This window comes from Colletotrichum spaethianum (assembly GCF_022836535.1).
Source record: "Colletotrichum spaethianum MAFF 239500 DNA, contig05, whole genome shotgun sequence".
Lineage (NCBI taxonomy): Eukaryota > Fungi > Ascomycota > Sordariomycetes > Glomerellales > Glomerellaceae > Colletotrichum > Colletotrichum spaethianum.
This window is the reverse complement of record NW_026054775.1, coordinates 1412978-1431601: the sequence shown is the minus strand read 5'-3', so window position 1 is coordinate 1431601 and position 18624 is coordinate 1412978. Positions and strand designations below refer to the sequence as shown.

Below are 18624 nucleotides of genomic sequence, written 5' to 3'. Positions count from 1 at the left end.
CACCCCCATGTCCATTTTTTCGTTCAAATAGACTTCATCCATTGGTTTTCCTGGACAAAACGTGGGACATTTGCGCGAAGGATGCATGGATTGTTGGTTCTTTCTGCCCCTAGTTTTCACAATTTAAAGCTCCGTCCAATTCCATCTGCAGCCAGCCTCGAATGGGATAAGGGGTCCCCACCCCTTGGGCCACCTTCGCTCTGCGGCGGAGGCACGTACCGGGGCCCTCCGACCAGGGGGATGGGGAACCCTGGTGCTGCTATTGGTTCGACCCCCTTGTTCGCTTTCAAAGTTCCCTCCTGGCCTTCCCACATTCCTTTCCATGTCGAGCATCCCTTTTTTTCTCGTTGTCCTTCATGTCCCGAGTCCTAATGGCAGTCTCCTTCACCGCCTTTGATGGGCCACTGAGTGCTTCCCTCTAGGAGTGGCCAGTGATCTTTGAGCTAGACCGCCTGTAGGAGAGTGCCAATGCCTTCTCCGCCGTCCCTGGTGCCCGTTGAAGGTACAATCCCGATCAGTTTTCCCCTGCTCTCTTCACTCTTCTTCTTCTTCCCCCTGGACCAGTGAAATTGACTTGGCCTTGCTCCGGTTGACATCCCCCTTCCCTCCCCGGGGCCGTGGACAAGGGCAAAGGAAGGGAAAAGTGGAGTCGAGAGTGTTTTTTTTTTTTCTTGCCCGAGACGAGCTGGACTTTCTCTCAGTTCTGGGCGGAAACCACCTCGGTACCTGGTACTTGCTTCTACCGTTTTACGCGTTTCCATTTGCTGCCGCTTTCTGGTTCGATCCCAAAGTTTCCTTAAGAGAAAAAGCCCCTATGTTCGGAGACAGGCGTATCCAAACAAGTATCTAGGACTTCCAAAGTCTGTCCCAGCCACTGTTGCTTTTTTGCTTCCTCTCCCACTTCCACTCTCTGTCCATCGTCCCCTGTCCCGCTCTCCCCACCACAACTGCAGTCCACCTTGAGCATGCACAGGTACCATCACTGAGCAGAAGAGAGCAGAAAGAAGCGCCGTCGCAGCCCACCACACCACCACCACGCACCACGCAACACGGAGCACACCTGCTGCACTCCTAATCCCGGCAATCCCAGCAGCTTCTGGAGCAACACAGCAGATCCTGACCAGTGTGTACCGTACCGTAGTACCGCCGTACCTCTGTACCGTACAGCCTGTCCTGCTCCCGCTGCCGTCTACGGTCCCGTCCTCGGTGTCCATTGTGTGCGACATTGCCCTTCCACCTCCATTCTCCAGATCTTCAACCTCCCTAAAACCACCCAGGACGTTCGTTTCTCCCCCTCCCCTCCCCTCCCTCGATCACGAACCCAGAAGCGCCCGTGACGACCTCTCGCGCTTTGCGGAATCAAAGACTTTTTACGTCTTGCCCGCCCTACCACCCTACCACGTCTAGATAGCGAGCGCGCCCGTCGTTATCGCGCTTCGCCGGACACACCCACCACACAAGGTTGGGGACACAACTGACACTCGGCGGAACCCTACGCCAAACCACGACCTAGCCGTCGCCGAGCATCCCGGCCTCACTCACGACTTCAATCGCGAGTAGCCACTTTCCTCTGTACCTTAATTGAGTTCCAATTGGAGCTCAGCCGCCCACCATGAGCGACACCGCCAGCAACGAGGCCTCGTCGCCAACATTCGAAAAGCCTGTCACCAGCTCCTCCGCCCCTCAGATCCAACGCAATGCCAGCACCAAGCAGCTGAAGCTGATGAACGGCCCCCTTTACCAGCAAGGCCACAACAATGTTAACGTTGTGCTCATTCGAAGAGTCAGGAGGACAGACGACAGCGCCTGGAAGATGTTGAGCCGCTGGATGGTCGAGAACCAAGTTGGTGCGTTGTCTCTTGTGTTTCTACCTACTCTACTACCCCACGCTCTTCACGCTCAAGCCACTACGGGAGCTTCCCTGTGGTCCACGGCGGGCACCACAACGAGACATTGCTCTTCATTCCCGTATCAAATCATTCACCAAGCTAACATGTCGCGCTCTTAGGTCTCTCCTTCAACCTTCTGGCCCTCCTCTTTCTCGCCCACTTCTTCATCCCGAAAGCGCAGCCTCACACGGTCAAGTTCTTTACTCTTTCATACTACAACCAACAAACTGGCCAGTATGGCACCGGTCTTGGCGACTCCTGCCTCCTCGCCTTCTGCATTGTCCTCTACACCGGCCTCCGCGCCGCGACCATGGAGTACGTGCTGGCACCCTTGGCTAAGGGATGGGGCATCAAGAAGCGCAAGGACCTTACTCGCTTCAGTGAGCAGGCCTGGCTGTTGATTTACTACATGGTTTTCTGGCCTCTTGGTGTGGTAAGTCTGCAATAGCGACCTCGACAGGTTTTGCGCGATGGTGGCTAACAAGCTGCCTAGTACATCTACAAGTCGTCTCCCTACTGGCTGAACCTCAGGGAGCTGTGGACGAACTGGCCTCAGCGTGAGCTTTCTGGCCTCAACAAGTTTTACATCCTAGCGCAGTGGGCTTTCTGGCTGCAGCAGATTCTGGTTATCAACATTGAGGAGCGTCGCAAGGACCACTGGCAGATGTTCACCCACCACATCATCACTTGCACCCTGATTTCCGCCTGCTACAGCTACCACCAGACTCGCGTCGGAAACCTCATCCTTGTTCTTATGGATGTTGTTGACCTCTTCTTTCCTGTACGTTTTGTTGTCCCGTCTTTCATCTTCCCTCTGCTAACCATACACAGCTTGCCAAGTGCCTCAAGTACGTTGGGCTCAACACCCTCTGCGACTTCATGTTCGGCGCTTTTGTTCTGTCGTGGTTGCTTGCCCGTCATGTCTTCTACCTGATGGTTTGCTGGTCTATTCACACCCACATTCCCGAGGAAATCCCCGACTCCTGCTACACAGGCCAGCACCCTAACCTGAACGGACCACTGCCCATCCCTGAAGGCAAGAGCTGGATGCTGGAGCCTTTTTACAAGACGGATGGCATCGTTTGCTGGAACTCTACCATTCGCTGGTCGTTCCTTTCCACTCTCCTCGTGCTGCAGGTCATTACCATCGGATGGTTTTTCATGATTCTGCGTGTCGTCATGAAGGTCCTCCGTGGCGGAAACGCCGAGGACACCCGCAGCGACGACGAGGGCGAGTGTGAGGAAGAGGAAGATTACGTTTACGAGGAGGCTCAACCTCTCGAGGAGGAGGTTGGCGTCGAGGACATTGACCTCAAGAGCTGGGAGCGGAGAACGGGTATCAAGAGACAAGCAAGCTCGTCGGGCGTCAGTCTACCGGGTCACAGCGACCGCAAGGAGTTGCTCGGTAGAATCGGCTGCGAGAAGCAGGTCGACTAAACCTGAGGACTGGAGACCGCCCAACAATGCAACCTAACGTTCTGGGCGGACAGCATTTCCGTGTATACAGTGAGTTGATGTACAGAGGAACGGGAGGGAAGTTAACAGAACGGGTCGTCGTGGTTGGGAATGACTGCGGCGCCACATACTCACGTACTTTGCTAGAGCATAGTGCACGCCTAGATGGCGGCCGCACACAGGCATAGATGACATTTGGCTTTGCGTTTGCGAAAAGAGAAGAGGGCTCCCGGGAGAAGAGGAGGTCGAGAAATGGCTATATCTCGCCTTCTTTGGGATTTCTACCGAGTTGGGCTTATTCAAGAAATGAATCAAAAGTATTTGGAGTTGATGACAGAGATATCGAGTTTAATATATGCACGCTATGATCAAGGGTATCCGAGTGCGAATGGTGCTTTGACGTATGAGTGTTACTTGGACCGTGAAATATGTCAATCCGGTCAGCTGATGTTTTCGAACGTGGGCCGGCCAGAGAGGACGCTGATCGGCGAAGTGGGGATACGGGCCGGAGACACCGTGCCGATGTCCTGCAGCTCAGTTCCGACATGTGTCCGACTACGCCGCACGGGAACAGCGCATCTTTGAGGATGTGAAGGTTCAGTAGGAGATGAAAATTTTCAGGTTACCTATTGAAAACTCCCGCCCGATGATTCGAGCCCTCAGGTTTGCTGTCCACAAAGATGTTCACAACACGAAGCGAGAAGCAACCCGAAGGTCATGTACCATCCGACAACGCAGCGCTAGACTTTGGGGGTTTCTCGGAAATTCTTCCCGGCGTTTTGACTGTGTCAAGTGATAATGCAACAATACCCGCACGTCGAAGAGGTGGGTGGTGGGGTGCCGACGTCCTTGGGTGAATGTTGGCTGTGGCGTATTCCGGGGCGAATGATACCAGAGGGTTGAGGATAGATGGTATTAGTTTGAAAGACACTGATACTTGCGGTTGAAGTTTAATGGTTTACCGCTGCCCTGGTGTTCATGTCAGGCGAGGCATCACCAACCGGGTCGCTGTTTGCCTCTCTTTCCATCGCGAAGCCTCTTCTTGACCCTCAAGATTTGCAATAGTTCCTGAAATCACTTTCAGAGGTTCTTTCACCTTTTTAGAAACCATACCCGAGGCTTCTCGCGGTGATTGAGGTACTAGAGATTAGTTTTGGAGGCCACTCGGTTGCAAAGACCATGGTATAAACCATAAGCCGAACAGCCGATGCGTCGTCAGGACAGTAAAGGCGCTATAGCGCTTTCCGGGTGCCTTTTGTGATAAACCTACGTTTCAACCCATTATAACGATCCCGTTCTATTCCATATTAGCATCACTTCCCCTCTTTTCTCAGTAGTAAAATACTATTCCAGTAGTCATTATGAGACTCCCGATCACACCTGCTATGATCATCTTCTCTTCATTCATGGAACCCCCCCCCCCCCCCCCCCCCCCCCCCCCCCCCCCCCCCCGGACCTTACAATCGAAGGAATTTCTCAAAAAGGACTCGCGGTTAATCTCTTCAACGAAGATAACTGCACCGGCGGTGAACTCGCTGGTTGGTACGAGAGAGACATCTAAACTCGGCGCTGGGGATCCACGGGATGATCCTCGCCAACACCAAGCACCACTCGTGCCATCGTGAATTACGCCTCCTAAGGAATCGTACAATGATTGCTAACACTTCCAGTCACGGTTTTCAAGGGGGACAGTTGCTCTGCGGATGACACCGTCGACTTGAATACGAAGAAGTACTGGAAGATTGGTAATCGTGGATTGTTCAAGATGACTTGTCAGACATAGTTCTTGGTAAGCTGGTACCGAATCCAAATGTTGTAGAGCATATCCTGATGGAAACCTGGGTACCATACGTATGATTTGGGGCACCAATGAAACAAAAAGCATTGATGAAGCCTAGATAATAAAACTACTTAGTGACTTGAGCTCGAAATACTGACAATATCTGCTTATAGAATACAATATTGATAAGGACCACTGTTGAGCAGTGAACACACTGTGTCAAGCAGTAGCAGCCTGGTTCTGATTTCGTGGTTCCCATGGAAAGGTTTAACAATGGGATGATTCGCACAGTGTTCGCATCCGAAGAAACGACAAGGCCGATATAACATTTCGTCGCTGTGTTCTCCTCAACCTGTATCGTTACTCTTGTCGAGCAGGGACACTTATTGATATCGTTGATTTATAACAGTAGAACCTTTGCCACTTCGTGTGTATAAGCTCAACAAACGTTGCGCAGCTTCCCAGATGGCGTGAATACAGACAGGTTGCCGTTGGTAGCATCGTACAACTGTAGCCAGGAGGTGACAGTGAAACGTCTCACAGCACTACAGTGCCGTGTTTATTGATTGCGCGCTATACACCGCGTCATGCCCAGTGCCCCGCGTGTTTCCTATGTGTATATCTGAATACAGTGAAGTGGTCCTTGGAGACAAAGTAATAAACCTTGATTTAGTCTAATTCAACTACACAGCTCTCCTGACCACAACCATATCCGCCTGTACCTAAGCTTCCCAAACCTCTGAATCGTCTTTACTCGAAAACGATTCCTCTATTTTAGTAACACTTCGAACGGGAACAAGAAGACCTGTTCGTTTTTGGTGTTTCGGATTCCGGACTAAATCAACATCGGCCTCAGGCGTTGCATTGTTTTTAGTCGATGGTGTCAAGTAGCGTGGAATATAGCGCCATATGTGCTTTGTAGTATTGGATTCGATGAAAGAAGCATGCATCTTCTTGAACAATAGCGGTAGCGCAGGAAGACTGCCACAGATAATGGCTACGTTCACCTCGATGGCGGACCAAGTGATGACATAGGAATTGTCCCCTGAAAGAGTTAGTCCCAGTTGGCGCGGGGCTCAAGTGGCATTTGCAGAAACTTACATGTAGGGTCGTAAGTGTGAGAAAATAAGACCAAGTATTTGAGTCGGATTATGCTTGTAATGGTAGCGCTATTGTCTGGTATTAGCTTTGCTATTCCTAGGGGCAGGGACGTTTATCCAAGCTACTCACAAGGACCCGATACTGAACATGAGACCCAGCGCCAACTTTTTCCGTGGGCCTAGTTGTAGTTTGAGAAGCTCCGGAATAGGCATGACGAGAAGAATGATGTCTTCAATAATAGCAAGAGTTGCTGCCGAGTAACTAATAGCTGTTATGTCCATACAGTGGCCGTCGACTGATAGATCCCATATGGCTTGGACTGGCAGGCACTGAAACATGATTAAAAAACAAAACAAAACCCCCTTTAACAAAAAGAGTAAAAGTAATATCTGAGCTACGCGAAGAAACCTGCGGTCCATGAACACTCGCAAGTAAAAGCAACAAAGCGAAACTTTTGCGCAGACACTAGTTGGAATGATTAGCCAAAGTGTTTTTCTGAGTTGAGTCAAACACAATAGACTTACAGGCCCCAGATGTAAAGCATCTGTGTAGTATAGAAAAGCTATGAATAGTCTTTAGTGCTTGCATGTTCCTTAGTCGGAGGCCCCTACAAACCTGCAGAATTGTCTTCCCGTTGCTTGCGTCGATGTCCCAGTAGTGGCGTCCGAAGCCCAAACGAGAATCTGAGAAGATAAGAGTTAGTTGCAAATCTTCTGGAGAACGATTAGGACTTGAAAATGTCCTCACAAATGATACTGATAATGGCTGTTGCCATGTTAAAAACCTGATGGTTGTCAGTAAGAGCTCCGGCAATAACATAAAGCCGAGGAAAGCCTACCCCGGACATCAAAGCAGTCCAGTCATCCCACCATAACCTTTTGGCAACGGTCAACCTAGATATAAATCTCAAGGCGATAATGAATGAAGAGATAGCAGGGAGCACCATCCCAACAATTTGTATTTCGTCTCCGCGATATGGAATTGGGTATCCTTGGCAAAGGTCTTGCGATGCCCCGAGTGAAGCTGAAGAGTAGGCAAACGCGTCAGTCTAAACTTTTTGGTCTGTTCCTTGGCTTAGATAAACGTCTTGCACATACCGATTTGGTCTTCGTAGGAACAAGATTCTTGGACGCATTGAGACAAATGAGCTCGAAGGGTGATGTTAGGACAGAAACAACCCGCCAATCCATCGAGAGAGCAATTCCCACTGGATAATCCTTCAATGATGCACGGAATCTAGAAAGGTTGAAATAAGCGTCAGTCGAGGCATTGCTTTCCGGTTCAGCTAGAGAGGCATGCGAGGGGCGGTAGTTGAATTGAAAACATAAGGGTGCACAGAACTGATCTACGAAGCCTTGCTCTAGCAGAGCCACTCAATTACGCGCAAGACTCACAGCGCATTCTCTGGTTTGTGACATTATTGTTGATAGCGATGTCGTGTTCGATTGGGGGCCGCTCCCTGCTGCATGGATTTCTTCAGCAGCCATTAGCATTGCCAACCACCGAAGGTAAGCCGAACGTGATGTCTTCATCTTTGGCAGAATCGGATTGGAAGGCTGGGTTTGCACTTGAAACTTCTCGTGTATCAACAACACTGAGAAACAGCGTTTTCTCAGCCCGAGCGAGGAGGACACGGCAGCATGGAGTAAATGTACTAGCTGAGGGAACAAAGAAATTGTTGCCACTGAGCGCGAGGGCCATCATGGGATATTTTCCAAAAACGGAGATGAATGTCATTCCAATGTTTAGCGCTGGTTTTGGTTCGTTCCGACCACGCTTACCCCAGACCATTTACATGCGCTGGGAATGTCGCCACAGCAGTGTCCCACAAACTTTGAACGAAGCTTGACTGACCTGACCTGAAAGCCCGGTTGTCGTCGTTGAATGCGACATCGCTGTGGCGCAAAGCCCGCTTTCCAAAATGGCTTGCGCTATATTAAACACGGAACCAACTCCGTCTGAGTGTCAAGGTTCGTGCGACATAGCTCCTGTGGTATAATCCTTCGCTCTAGGAATAATCTCTCCCCGAACTAAAACCACTAGGGCTAAAACTTTGACCAAGCGTCATAGCCACCCTTTGCCTTGGAAACAACTTCCACGGAGTGATGATCCGGGGTAAATAAGAAACCCTGTTGGTACCACAGGCGGTGATACTCGTACAAGTCGACAGCAACCATCACACCAAAGTGGTGATTTTGCTGGTGGTTGTATTGAGGTATTATGGAGATGGGAGATCTGACTGCGTGGCCAGCGGCAATAGGATATGCCCCTCGTTGTGGCTGAGGGGCAGGCCCCACCTTGCCGGGTGTGGCTGACCGGGGTGTGCTTCCCATCTATCTTTTGCCTTCGACTGCCCTCTTCCAACAAACTCTTACAGAGGGGCTTGCTATACCAGTCGGTTATGTGTGCTACAAATAAGGATGTGATATCCGCGATTCAAGTCATCGAGCCGACGGAAGAAAACAAACCGAATACGGATCATTACGTATGCGCCAATGGATTCTCGACTGGCTTTGCAAGGCTGAAGGCGGTATAACTCGCTTGGTTGAGACTGCGTACAGTGAGGTGAGCACGCAGAAGGTTCCGCAATGGCCCTCGGCAGTAATATGCTCGAAGGCGTGTGAGTTTGAAAAGGGTTGACGGACATGCCAGGCAGCCTTCAGCACAATCCAACGTCGACTTATCTTTCGATCTCGATTACCATGCATTTCAAGCGATTGTTAATCGATGGAATTTTCAGCTTTTTGCCGTGGAAGTAAGCTGACGTAGTGTTGTCGCGACGGCCATTAGAATATCACATTCAGGCATGGCATATTTTGATGGTCCAGAATAAAACAATAGACTTATTGATTTCAGAAGAATAGTTTGTACATGTATATATACAAATAATTTTCTGGTTTCCCCTAGTTATAGACTTATCAAATGCAGAGCATTTATGCCTAGAAAGAGTAGCGTGACACAATCTCCTTGCTTATGTCCAGTACGTACATCTGTCCTCCGAAGTCATATTATCACCACGTCACCACAGACCAATTGTGCAGAAGTAGGGGGAGAGAGCACAGGGAGGAGAAGTGAACTGAATTCTCATCTCACTGGAATAATTGTGGACCGACCATTTATTCTACTTGAAGAATGATCTTCTACTTGAGGGCCTTAGCAGAGAATTCAACGGCGCCACTTATTCGTAGCATCTAATGACATGGCACATGGATGGTGCTGTGAGTCTGTTGCTGGTCAACCACCAAAAATAGTGAGCGCTCTGTGCAACAAGCTCCTATACCAAGCTCTCTTTCGTCTGAGTTATCTTACTACGCGCAATGCCAACTGCGTCGCTACTTAATAGCATATGGTTCTGAGAAAAGTAGTTTGCATTCTGCTCTATTCTCTTCGTAGGAGACGCAACTTTAGCTGTCTCCTTAAGTTGAGGCCCTGCACTTTTTCTAGCATCATATGCAACTGTGTCGCCATCAATCTCGATACTGAAGTATATATTTTCTGTCGTGTCGCGATGCCCTCACGCGCATCGCGCAGCCTTGTGAGATTTGCGCTGGGCCCGGATTAACTATTAGTCCGGTCCCTTCGTGCGGATCCACCACGCAGGATACGTATTTATTCGTTTCGGACAAGGCAATCCTGCACGTAGAAATCTAAGCCGTTTTCCTTATGTCTTTTCCACCCTAAGTGGTGACTCTACGACATGTCGCAAATTTATAGAAGTGATATCTGCCACCATATGGTCCATTGATGTCTACTACTTGTAATTCGGCTCCGGTTTAGCTTTTGTCCGACTTAAGTCGTTCAAATCGGATTTGTTGAGTCCCTCAGCCAAGTGGGCTATCGAGAAGTCTTTATATGAATCCACACATGGTCTCACGGATGAGCCCGGCTCTTTTGACTCTTGACTTTCCTTGTTGGAGGCGCTTGCTGTTCGTCCATGCTTCAATATGCTGATAGCCTCGAGAAGCTTTGGAATAGATCTCCTCCAAACTTGACGTGTGCTCGGCAGACAGGCAACGAATATTCCGACACAGAGTTCAATGCGAGACCAAAGAGAACTTTCGAAAGAATCCGCTATCACGAAAACCACGAGTGTCAGAATAGCTGAGAGGCATTGTAGTGAGAGTAACAGGGAAACCAACCCGTAATGTTGTAGGACGTCGCAAACAACAGCAGCGTTTTAATGCGATATGCACTCACTATTGTAAGACTAATCGCTGTTAGCAACAGGTATACATTCTTGCAGTTAAACTTACAATATACCAACGCCAAACATAAGCATTACCCCCATTTTCTTTCTTAGTTTCATTCGTAGACTATAGATCTGGGTTGCCGGTAAGATGAGCATCCAAAGATCTAGTACCACATTTATAACGCCATGACACAGAACAAAAGCGTTCAAATTGATACATTTACCCTTCATTTCAGCCGCCCAGCCGGACCAAAAGAATTTCAGAGGTTGGCACGAGCCAATGGTGCTTGCAACAGATGCAAGAAACAGAAGGCAGTTGAAAAGCTGTGTACACCAGAGAATTGTGCGAAAGTTTTGACCAGGAAAAATTCGAAGGTACATGAAAAGAATCGACGCCTTGATGAAAGACAGACAAGAGATATACCCTAGTCCTAATGCGTAGAAGAGCTGTCAACTGTTAAGACTATTTTGGATATTGCAGTAGTTCCTCGTGGGGTTCTTATTACCACTAGAAAGTATGTGATTTGATCCGGGGTTAAAGTCCAAATATCTCGACCTTCCCCGGCCTGATCCACTGTAAGGGGTAAGCCAGATTCTGAAAGAGATCGGAGTGCTAAGAAGGCTCACTGAAGTAAGATACCGGCAAAAAGGCGATCAGATGTGCCTGCGTGCTGGTCAGATGGCGGGCACACTGTTACAGAGCCTGGAGACTTACGTATGCGATCATAACGGTCGTATCGTCCCAGCCCCAAGTCGAGAGCTTCATGCACTTATTTACTATGCGAATAACTACGAAAAGGGATGGAAGTGCGAAGAAAACCGCCCGAAACCACTGTATGAAATTATCATGCTGGACCGGGGGAAGCCCGCAGGCTGTTTGCGTCGAGTTGCGGGTAACTATATGACTTATGAGCTGCGTCATGGCGCCCTGCTGCCGAGGATGGCGATTATCATGCCCACCTAGCATTTCCTTGATCGTGCAGCTGGAAACGACGCAAGCCTGCACATAGCCCTCAAAAACGGTGTCATGGCACAAGCATGTCTGGTTGGTGGGGACACAAATGGAGTAATTGATGTTTTGTAATAAGCAGGAAATCTATTTCAAGTCTCATTTTCAGTAACCGAACTCGTTCGGGTGGGTATTCTCAAGTCCTTACCGCACAGTTTGGAATGCTATCCAGGGAGATGATGGACTGGGCAGCCGCAAATGAACCCAGACAGAACAGGCAAGTAAGCCTAATGAGTAAGTATGTAAGGGCGGCCATCATAAGGAGAACAGCCATAAAGATTGTATGCCTGTTAATCCCAGGTTATTTCTTTGGGCAGGTAATTGTCAAACTTCCACTCCTCAGTGGGCGCTGCAATGAAAGAGCTTTGGGGATGTTTCGGCAATTATTCTCAAGACCCTGCAGATTCTGGGTCATGAAGGCAGGAGAGGTGCAGTATTTTGCAGACTGTCAATGACAAAGAGCATGCCATATGGGTAGTTATTCTGTGCTGTTAGCAGGCTACAAAAGTGCTCTGGGACCTTCCGCGGGTCATGCGAGACCAAACCCAGCCAGCTAATTGACGTTTGCAGCCTTAATGCTAAGCCTCTAGCTAACCATATGCGCCGGACGATTATGGTGGCGTCCCACATCTGAGACCACCAAGAGACTAATAAGAGGCAAAAAAGCAGGTGGAGGAAAAATAGAAGAGAGAGAAAGAGAGAAAGTAATACACAACACTTTGCCACGAAGCATGGATAGCCTCTTCCTCGGCCTCTTATCTGTTCCGTGCCGAGCTGGATGTACAAGCAGGAAGAAACCCCCAGAAGAAACCTCTATGCCGCTTATTGAGAGAGTAACTTGTATACCCAAAAGCATCCAGAAGAAGTGCATGTAAAGCTCTCAAACTTGGTAAGTGAGAGATTTGTTACCGCAGAAGCCTTGAATCAGAATCCCGCATCAAGCGACAGTTCATGCTCACTGAATTCAGCTTGCAGGCCCTCGTCGATATCAGCAACTCGCTCCAAAAGCCAATAAACCCGTCTACTCAAGACAATCAGAGGAAGATTAACACATTTCCATCAATGAATTGAACTGATAAGTAATTTCAGTAAAGGGGAATGGCTTGACTGCCTGTATGATTTGCTTACTTGCTGGGGGTGTCAATGTTCTGTGTATCACCTTTTTTTCTTTCTTTTTCCTCCTGCCTGGCACAATTGGATGACGAGTGAGATCTGTTGGCCCTCATTCTTTGAGTCTTATTTTATAGCAACTCGTAAAGCATGTCTGGAACGACAGATCGACAAGATTGAATCGGCCTTGCCTTTGTCTAGTCCGCTGACGCCTTAGCTGAGCTGCCCTTAAAATATGTTGTCCCCGCCTTTTTCCAAAATCTGCCACAGGCATGTGTCGTTCCGAGGAGGGTGAGAATTTGCCTGCAATCAGTGTTGTCGAACGAGACTCACCTTTACACCTCGCGGACACAGTCTACAGTGTCTTGGTATTCGTGGCTTCAAGTAATTAAAGTGAGAGTCATGACTCAAATTCACGGAGACGTTTTGATATTAAATCTATCTGAAACTATCTGAACTTAACTTTTGAGACCCAGAAATATGGCCAGCTTGAGCTGAAGGATCAATTTCAAAGGTGCTTTCGGGCTTTTCGTAACTGTTCGAACAAGGGCAATCGGAGGCAACGGGAGAGATGGGAGGCACAGTCCGGTTAGCCACGTCTGGCAATGTGGGGTCAGCCACTCAGCCACAGCGAGGGCATATCCTTCACCGACTTCTCATCTCCATACAGCAATCAGCCAGCAATATCACCACTTTGACGTGACCGCTGCTATCATTCGTACAAGTATTATAACCTGTGAGACCAACAGTAATAACACGAGGTGTGCATAGACACGAAAGCCCGCAGTCGGTAGTTGACAGCACCTGGTTAACGGCGTCATTAGCGCAAACGCATATAAAGTAAGAATTACAAGCTGTATTCAAAATCACCGGTTGATATCATACAGTAAATCAGGTATCGTGGTCAATGCTAACTCTAGAGAAGATACTTATATAGTCATCGGTAATGTCGAAGATGTAAAGATAGTAGCGAATATACATTTTAGGATGGGGTGATTACTCGTTCTGTTTTTAGTGTTTCTGCCTTGCAGGCGATTAAAAGCTCGCCGAGACGAGGACAAACTTGTTTTGTTTATGCTTTACACTTTTTACCAATACGTCTTACCTTTTAGAACATTTCGAAGCCCATGCTACGGTACCAGAAACCAATGTGGTCGTTCAACCCCAATAGCATTACTGTTGTATCATGTTGACTAATAGCAAAGGTTTTGAATGAGCAAGACGATACATAGTCGCGACTCAGTCTCACCCGCAACGTCCTATTGGAATAAAAAACAAACAAATCAAAACAGTGTGAGAAACATCCTTGAAAACCCAGGCTGCCTATGTAGTGTAGATCCAGAACCCAGTTGAGGGCTCTGGGACGGTTCACCAGAACCGGAGTGAAGTTAAAAGTAGCTGAACTGTGTTTTGGTTGCACTGTCAATAGCAGTGTAAGCTACAACGGTTAATCTAAGCGCATGAACGGTTCTGTCGGACATGCCTCGAGCATGTCCCGATATTCTTCAAGCAAGCCAATCAGCATCATTCCTGACACACACCCGAAAACCGCGTAGCCCCCCTGTGCTTCGGCGAACAAGAAGATTATGGTCGCCTGCCCGGCTGTTGTAGGCGAAGTCCCCATAAGAAATGTACTTCAGTGAAAGTATACCCTGTGGCCCGAAAGCCCAGTTTACAAAGTGGCGGAACCGACGGCGGAAGTGGGGGCGCGGTCGATGTGAGTTAACAGAGTCAAATTGACTCGGTTGTCCCGTGAGACTTTGACTTTCGATGTAGGAGGGCGCATAATCCATGCCCAGGCGAACGGCGTCGAAGGTATCGTTCCAATGGCTACGCACATTAATGCCTGATTGGCGAATGTGAAGGACTTTCAACGAGGACTTTGACCTGAAAGGAAGTACGATGTGTTTCTTTCAATAATTAGACATTTGATTCTTGAACTTCTGATGGATGGGTGAAGTAGAGCCACAAATGCTTACCAAGTATTCCGGCGCGCATGCCAGGCCAAGGAACTACAGATCAAGCCTCATCAGGGGATTTCGCTCTGGGTGGCATGCAATGAAGTCCAGGTCTCGGTGCACCACCTTCAAGTCAGGTAAACCCGTTTCGGAGCTATACATATCCATCGTCCTGAAGTGGTGTACGAATCTTTTCAAGGTGGCTCGGTGGCAGGCAACATAAAAGCCCCATATGACAGGGTCGACGTTATTCATCCGTTTGCCTTCTTGGATTTCTAGGCGTCTTAGTCTCCCAGGGACATTGCCGAACTGCGTAGCTTGTTTCAGAAAAACGTCCCAATCCTCGCATTTCCGAAGAGTGAGGGACTCCAGAATACCGAAGTCGAATGCGCGTGCCGTCATTTCTCCGAGGGGAACCTCCGTGAGGGAGAGGGTTCGGAGGACCGGGAGAAGGGGCCTTGATGAGGTGTGGAGGGGCAGCTGCAAGATGGAACGGCAAAGAAGCTGAAACCGTCACGGTAAAGTCATACCCAGCGCCTGTCTCGAGGTGCCGTCGAAAAGGAGACAAGTCTATGAAGTCTAGTGCGAGCTTTTGGAGGCGCTTTGAGTGGACGAGGGCAGCGAAAGACAGCGCGACGAGATCTTGGGCGTTTGGGGCGATCCATCCAAGACTAGTGAGACGGGGAAACGAAGACAGGTCAATGATAGTGATATCGACTCCATAGCCGAAATAACAGTTGCAGTTCGTTACAAGCCTTAGGGATCGCAGCATAGAGTGCTTAAGGGGGACCACCCCATCACATCCCAACAGTCCTCTTGGGGGACACATGTCAGCATGCCAGCTATTTTGATATTAGCAGATGCAGATTTGTGAAGATCAAATTGGAAAACATGTTCGAGACTGCGTAGTTGATCACCATCGAAGAGTTTCTAGCAGCGCTTTCATCCTGTAAGCGAGCCACCCAAAGTTACTTCTGTCCCTATTCTCCTGACGGGGACAGCTGGACTTGATCCCATGCAAACGATTAGAATCAAAGCGGATTTAATTGACGTGACAGAGATATACCTTCGGCATACAGTTGGCTATGTGAGGTTCATGTTCGTTGTCCAACTGAATGCATACATTCTGCCAAAGAAAAGGGACAGCAGCGATGTAAGTTGCTCTCGAAACTAGAGAAAGTGATTTCAGACTCGTTAGAGGTAGCTGGAGTCCTTTGCTTTAGCTTCTGTGCAACAGGGAGATGATCGGGGATGCCGTACTTGCAAAATCACATCGTCTAGGAGTTCTGGTGGTAGTCTAGTCAGCATGTCGATTGGTTTTGATGCGAAGTTATGAAATCAACCATTTGTTCTGTGGGTGAGGGTAGACCATGTTAGTAGATATACACGAAGTCGGGTCAGCTGTCCATGCATGGGAATACAAATAGCGTCATGAAGTCTTTGCTAGGCATCCAACAGCACACCCAATATCCCGTTCCGTTAACCGGCAGCAAAATGCCATTGATGTGCATTGAATACGTAAGATAAACAGGGTCACGTATCTAGAGAAATGCACCGTCATTCTTATTGGTTGCCAAAAAAACTTTTGGCCATGCAGATGTCTGTTGGGCGCAGTCGATTACTAGACCCTCGGTCTGTTGCAGCTGGCAGGCCATTCTGTTCTGGAATAGAAGGGTCAGAGCAGAGAGGACGAAAATGAATAATCTGTAGTATAGCAGTATTAGAAAATAGGTTGAACCTGGGCCTAGTTTCTAGCAACAGCTTAATAGCTTGAATCAAGGTGATGTTGGTATTGCATAGATGCTATACGAGTACAAATCAACGGATTACGAAGTTACAGTGTTATAGATAGTAGTCTGAAAAGGTAGTTGAATTATTATGAAGAATGCGGCTTATGTCAACTATTTGCATCAAGGCTTGAGACAGGCTACGCGGTTGGACAATGATGGGCTCCTCGACGAAATCAAAGCAATGGACCGCCTATCACTTAAGAAACAAAAAAATCCAGGATCATGGTAGCTATAACCAACTCCCAGGCTTACCATAAATTGTCTATTCTGTCTTACAAAGTGTGACCGTTTGTCCCATCGAATTATCTACATTCCCATCTTTCCCTCACTGCTGCCCCCAGGAATCGTCCTTTTGCCAACAATTCCAGGAAGGGGAGGGGGGACGGAGCTATACAAGCTTGGAAACTTCATCGAGCTTCCCCCAAGGACTTATTTGCACACCTTGAGGCTTATTGAAGGGAGGAATAACTAGCGCATACATGCGGATGGTGATCCAGGCCCCAAAAAGTAACGTTAGTGTCCTCTACTGACCCAGGAATGTAGTCGAAGTCTGATCGTTGCCTGACCAAAAACCGGCGCTGCCGGGCCCGTGTCTCTCATGGCTGAGTTGGATCCTTTTCGTTCATTGGGGTGATGTAAAGCTTAGGTTCAAACCCGCCGCCGTGGAGTTCGCTGTCGTTGCATTCGAGGCAACAGGAGCAACTGCTAAGTCAGCATGGCACATTCCGGGCGGGGTTCTAATACACATGAAAAGGGCAATAGAAAATGAGAACGGAAGAGGATTAAGGTTGAAAACACAAAATAGAAGATGGAGTGAGGGGGGGAATGTAGTCACTTACTGATTTGAGTCTTGGGCAATGAAATTGGTCGCTGCACGCAGTAGCTATATCCCCGCTGGAGCTTGCAGTCTTTCATATTGGCAAGGCTAGGGTTCCAAACTAAGAAACTTTTCACTTGAGAACGGAGAGCTAGCGCTGTCTTCTTTGGAACCATCCCAACTAATTCGACCGTTGTCTAGGTTTACTCACGACTAACACCATACTTGGTTGCTGTGTACCTGCAGCCGTTGATACCAAAGTCATCCAGGTCCCCCCGACCCTGATCGGCCTTCCTGTAAATCAGTTCGAAGGGCAGAAAGCTCTGGTACTGAGGACAATCTTCGAGGGTACCCGGCGCACGTGGCTTTGCCTGTCGGTCCATACTCTGCTTCAAGGCCTTCTTCGAACGGTTTCTCCGCTGCCCCCTTGTCTTCTCCTTACCATCTGTAGTGTCGACACTGGCGGCAGTGCCTATATCTAGGAGAGGATATATAGACGGCGTCATGTCTTCGGCAGAGGTCACTTCAGTGGCTGTAGTTATAGCTGTCGTGGTATCCTGCGCTGAAGGCTGGACCGCAGTCATGGCGTCCCTCAATGTAGCAGTTGTCTCTCAATACGGCGTTGGGGTGGGTTTGGCGTAGGCGTCAACGGAACAGCTTCTAGTCAATGACGCAAACTCTTGGGCGCGGTATTTGTTGAAACCGATAGGCGATTTAAGTTGAACAGACATGGGGCCTAGCCAGCAGTCATCGCAATAGTGCGCCTCGGAGCCACCTGTCTCGTTGCGCCAGCCGGCCACCACAGTATCGCAGAATTTTCCCGATGAGCTATCTTTGTAGCAGGAGACGTCATAGAAGTACAAATATCTGTCGACAATGTATGTTGCCGGGAAGTTCAGATAGCTATACTGAATGGTGTCGGTATTGGTGTCGCAGGAGCCTAAGATCTTTGTGCGTAGGTCAACGAGTGACTGTCTGCATGTGTCCTCGCAGACATCTGCTAGACCGACCCGGTCGAGAAGGCCAACACTGGATGCGCTGCGAAACGAAGGATTAGTAATATGACTTTTGAGGAATTGAAATTCTAGCTAAGACATACTCCCACGCAATGTGCTTGGCCAGTCGGTCAGAACACTTGACGGTGGTGTTCAGGGCCTCAAAGCAGAGGCCGCTGAGATTCAACGTCTCGTACGACATCTTCATCGTGGGAAACTGTTGAGCAAAAGGAAAACGGACCACAAGACACCACAAAACGAGAAGAAAGACTCCAGGGCTGAGCATTGTTTCAATTGATCGTGTATGTGTTTAACTGAGTGTAAACAAGGTATTGACGAGTTTCAGTGCTATAACAAAGGAATGGATGTTGAATCTCAACTTTCACAATCGGTGCAGAGACTGAGAACAAGACTTGAAAGGTCAGCCTCCACGTCGATATGTCGCGATGGGCCACGATCCTGACTCGAATCGAGGGGAGTCGTGATGTTTTAACTATTTCACCCGCGGTTCCCGTTTTGTTATGGTCAATT

At 48.7% G+C, this 18624-nt stretch overlaps 3 protein-coding genes across 3 annotated transcripts; 1 reads left to right on the top strand and 2 right to left on the bottom strand.

Moving 5' to 3' along the window:
• Nucleotides 1-1612: 1612 nt before the first annotated feature.
• ColSpa_02914 (sphingosine N-acyltransferase-like protein fum18) lies at nucleotides 1613-3326 on the top strand (the record flags this gene model as incomplete). The annotated part of the gene is made up of 4 exons (XM_049269126.1): nucleotides 1613-1847; nucleotides 2009-2322; nucleotides 2383-2670; nucleotides 2721-3326. 4 exons carry the CDS (start codon nucleotides 1613-1615, stop codon nucleotides 3324-3326), a joined length of 1443 nt encoding a protein of 480 aa, XP_049125083.1.
• Nucleotides 3327-17301: 13975 nt separating this feature from the next.
• ColSpa_02913 (uncharacterized protein) lies at nucleotides 17302-17682 on the bottom strand (the record flags this gene model as incomplete). Its single annotated transcript, XM_049269125.1, has 1 exon — nucleotides 17302-17682. The coding sequence occupies one exon, from the start codon at nucleotides 17680-17682 to the stop codon at nucleotides 17302-17304; it is 381 nt and encodes a 126-aa protein (XP_049125082.1).
• Nucleotides 17683-17709: 27 nt separating this feature from the next.
• Nucleotides 17710-18301, bottom strand: ColSpa_02912 (uncharacterized protein; the record flags this gene model as incomplete). Its single annotated transcript, XM_049269124.1, has 2 exons — nucleotides 17710-18136; nucleotides 18198-18301. The coding sequence occupies 2 exons, from the start codon at nucleotides 18299-18301 to the stop codon at nucleotides 17710-17712; spliced, it is 531 nt and encodes a 176-aa protein (XP_049125081.1).
• Between the last annotated feature and the right edge of the window lie 323 nt (nucleotides 18302-18624).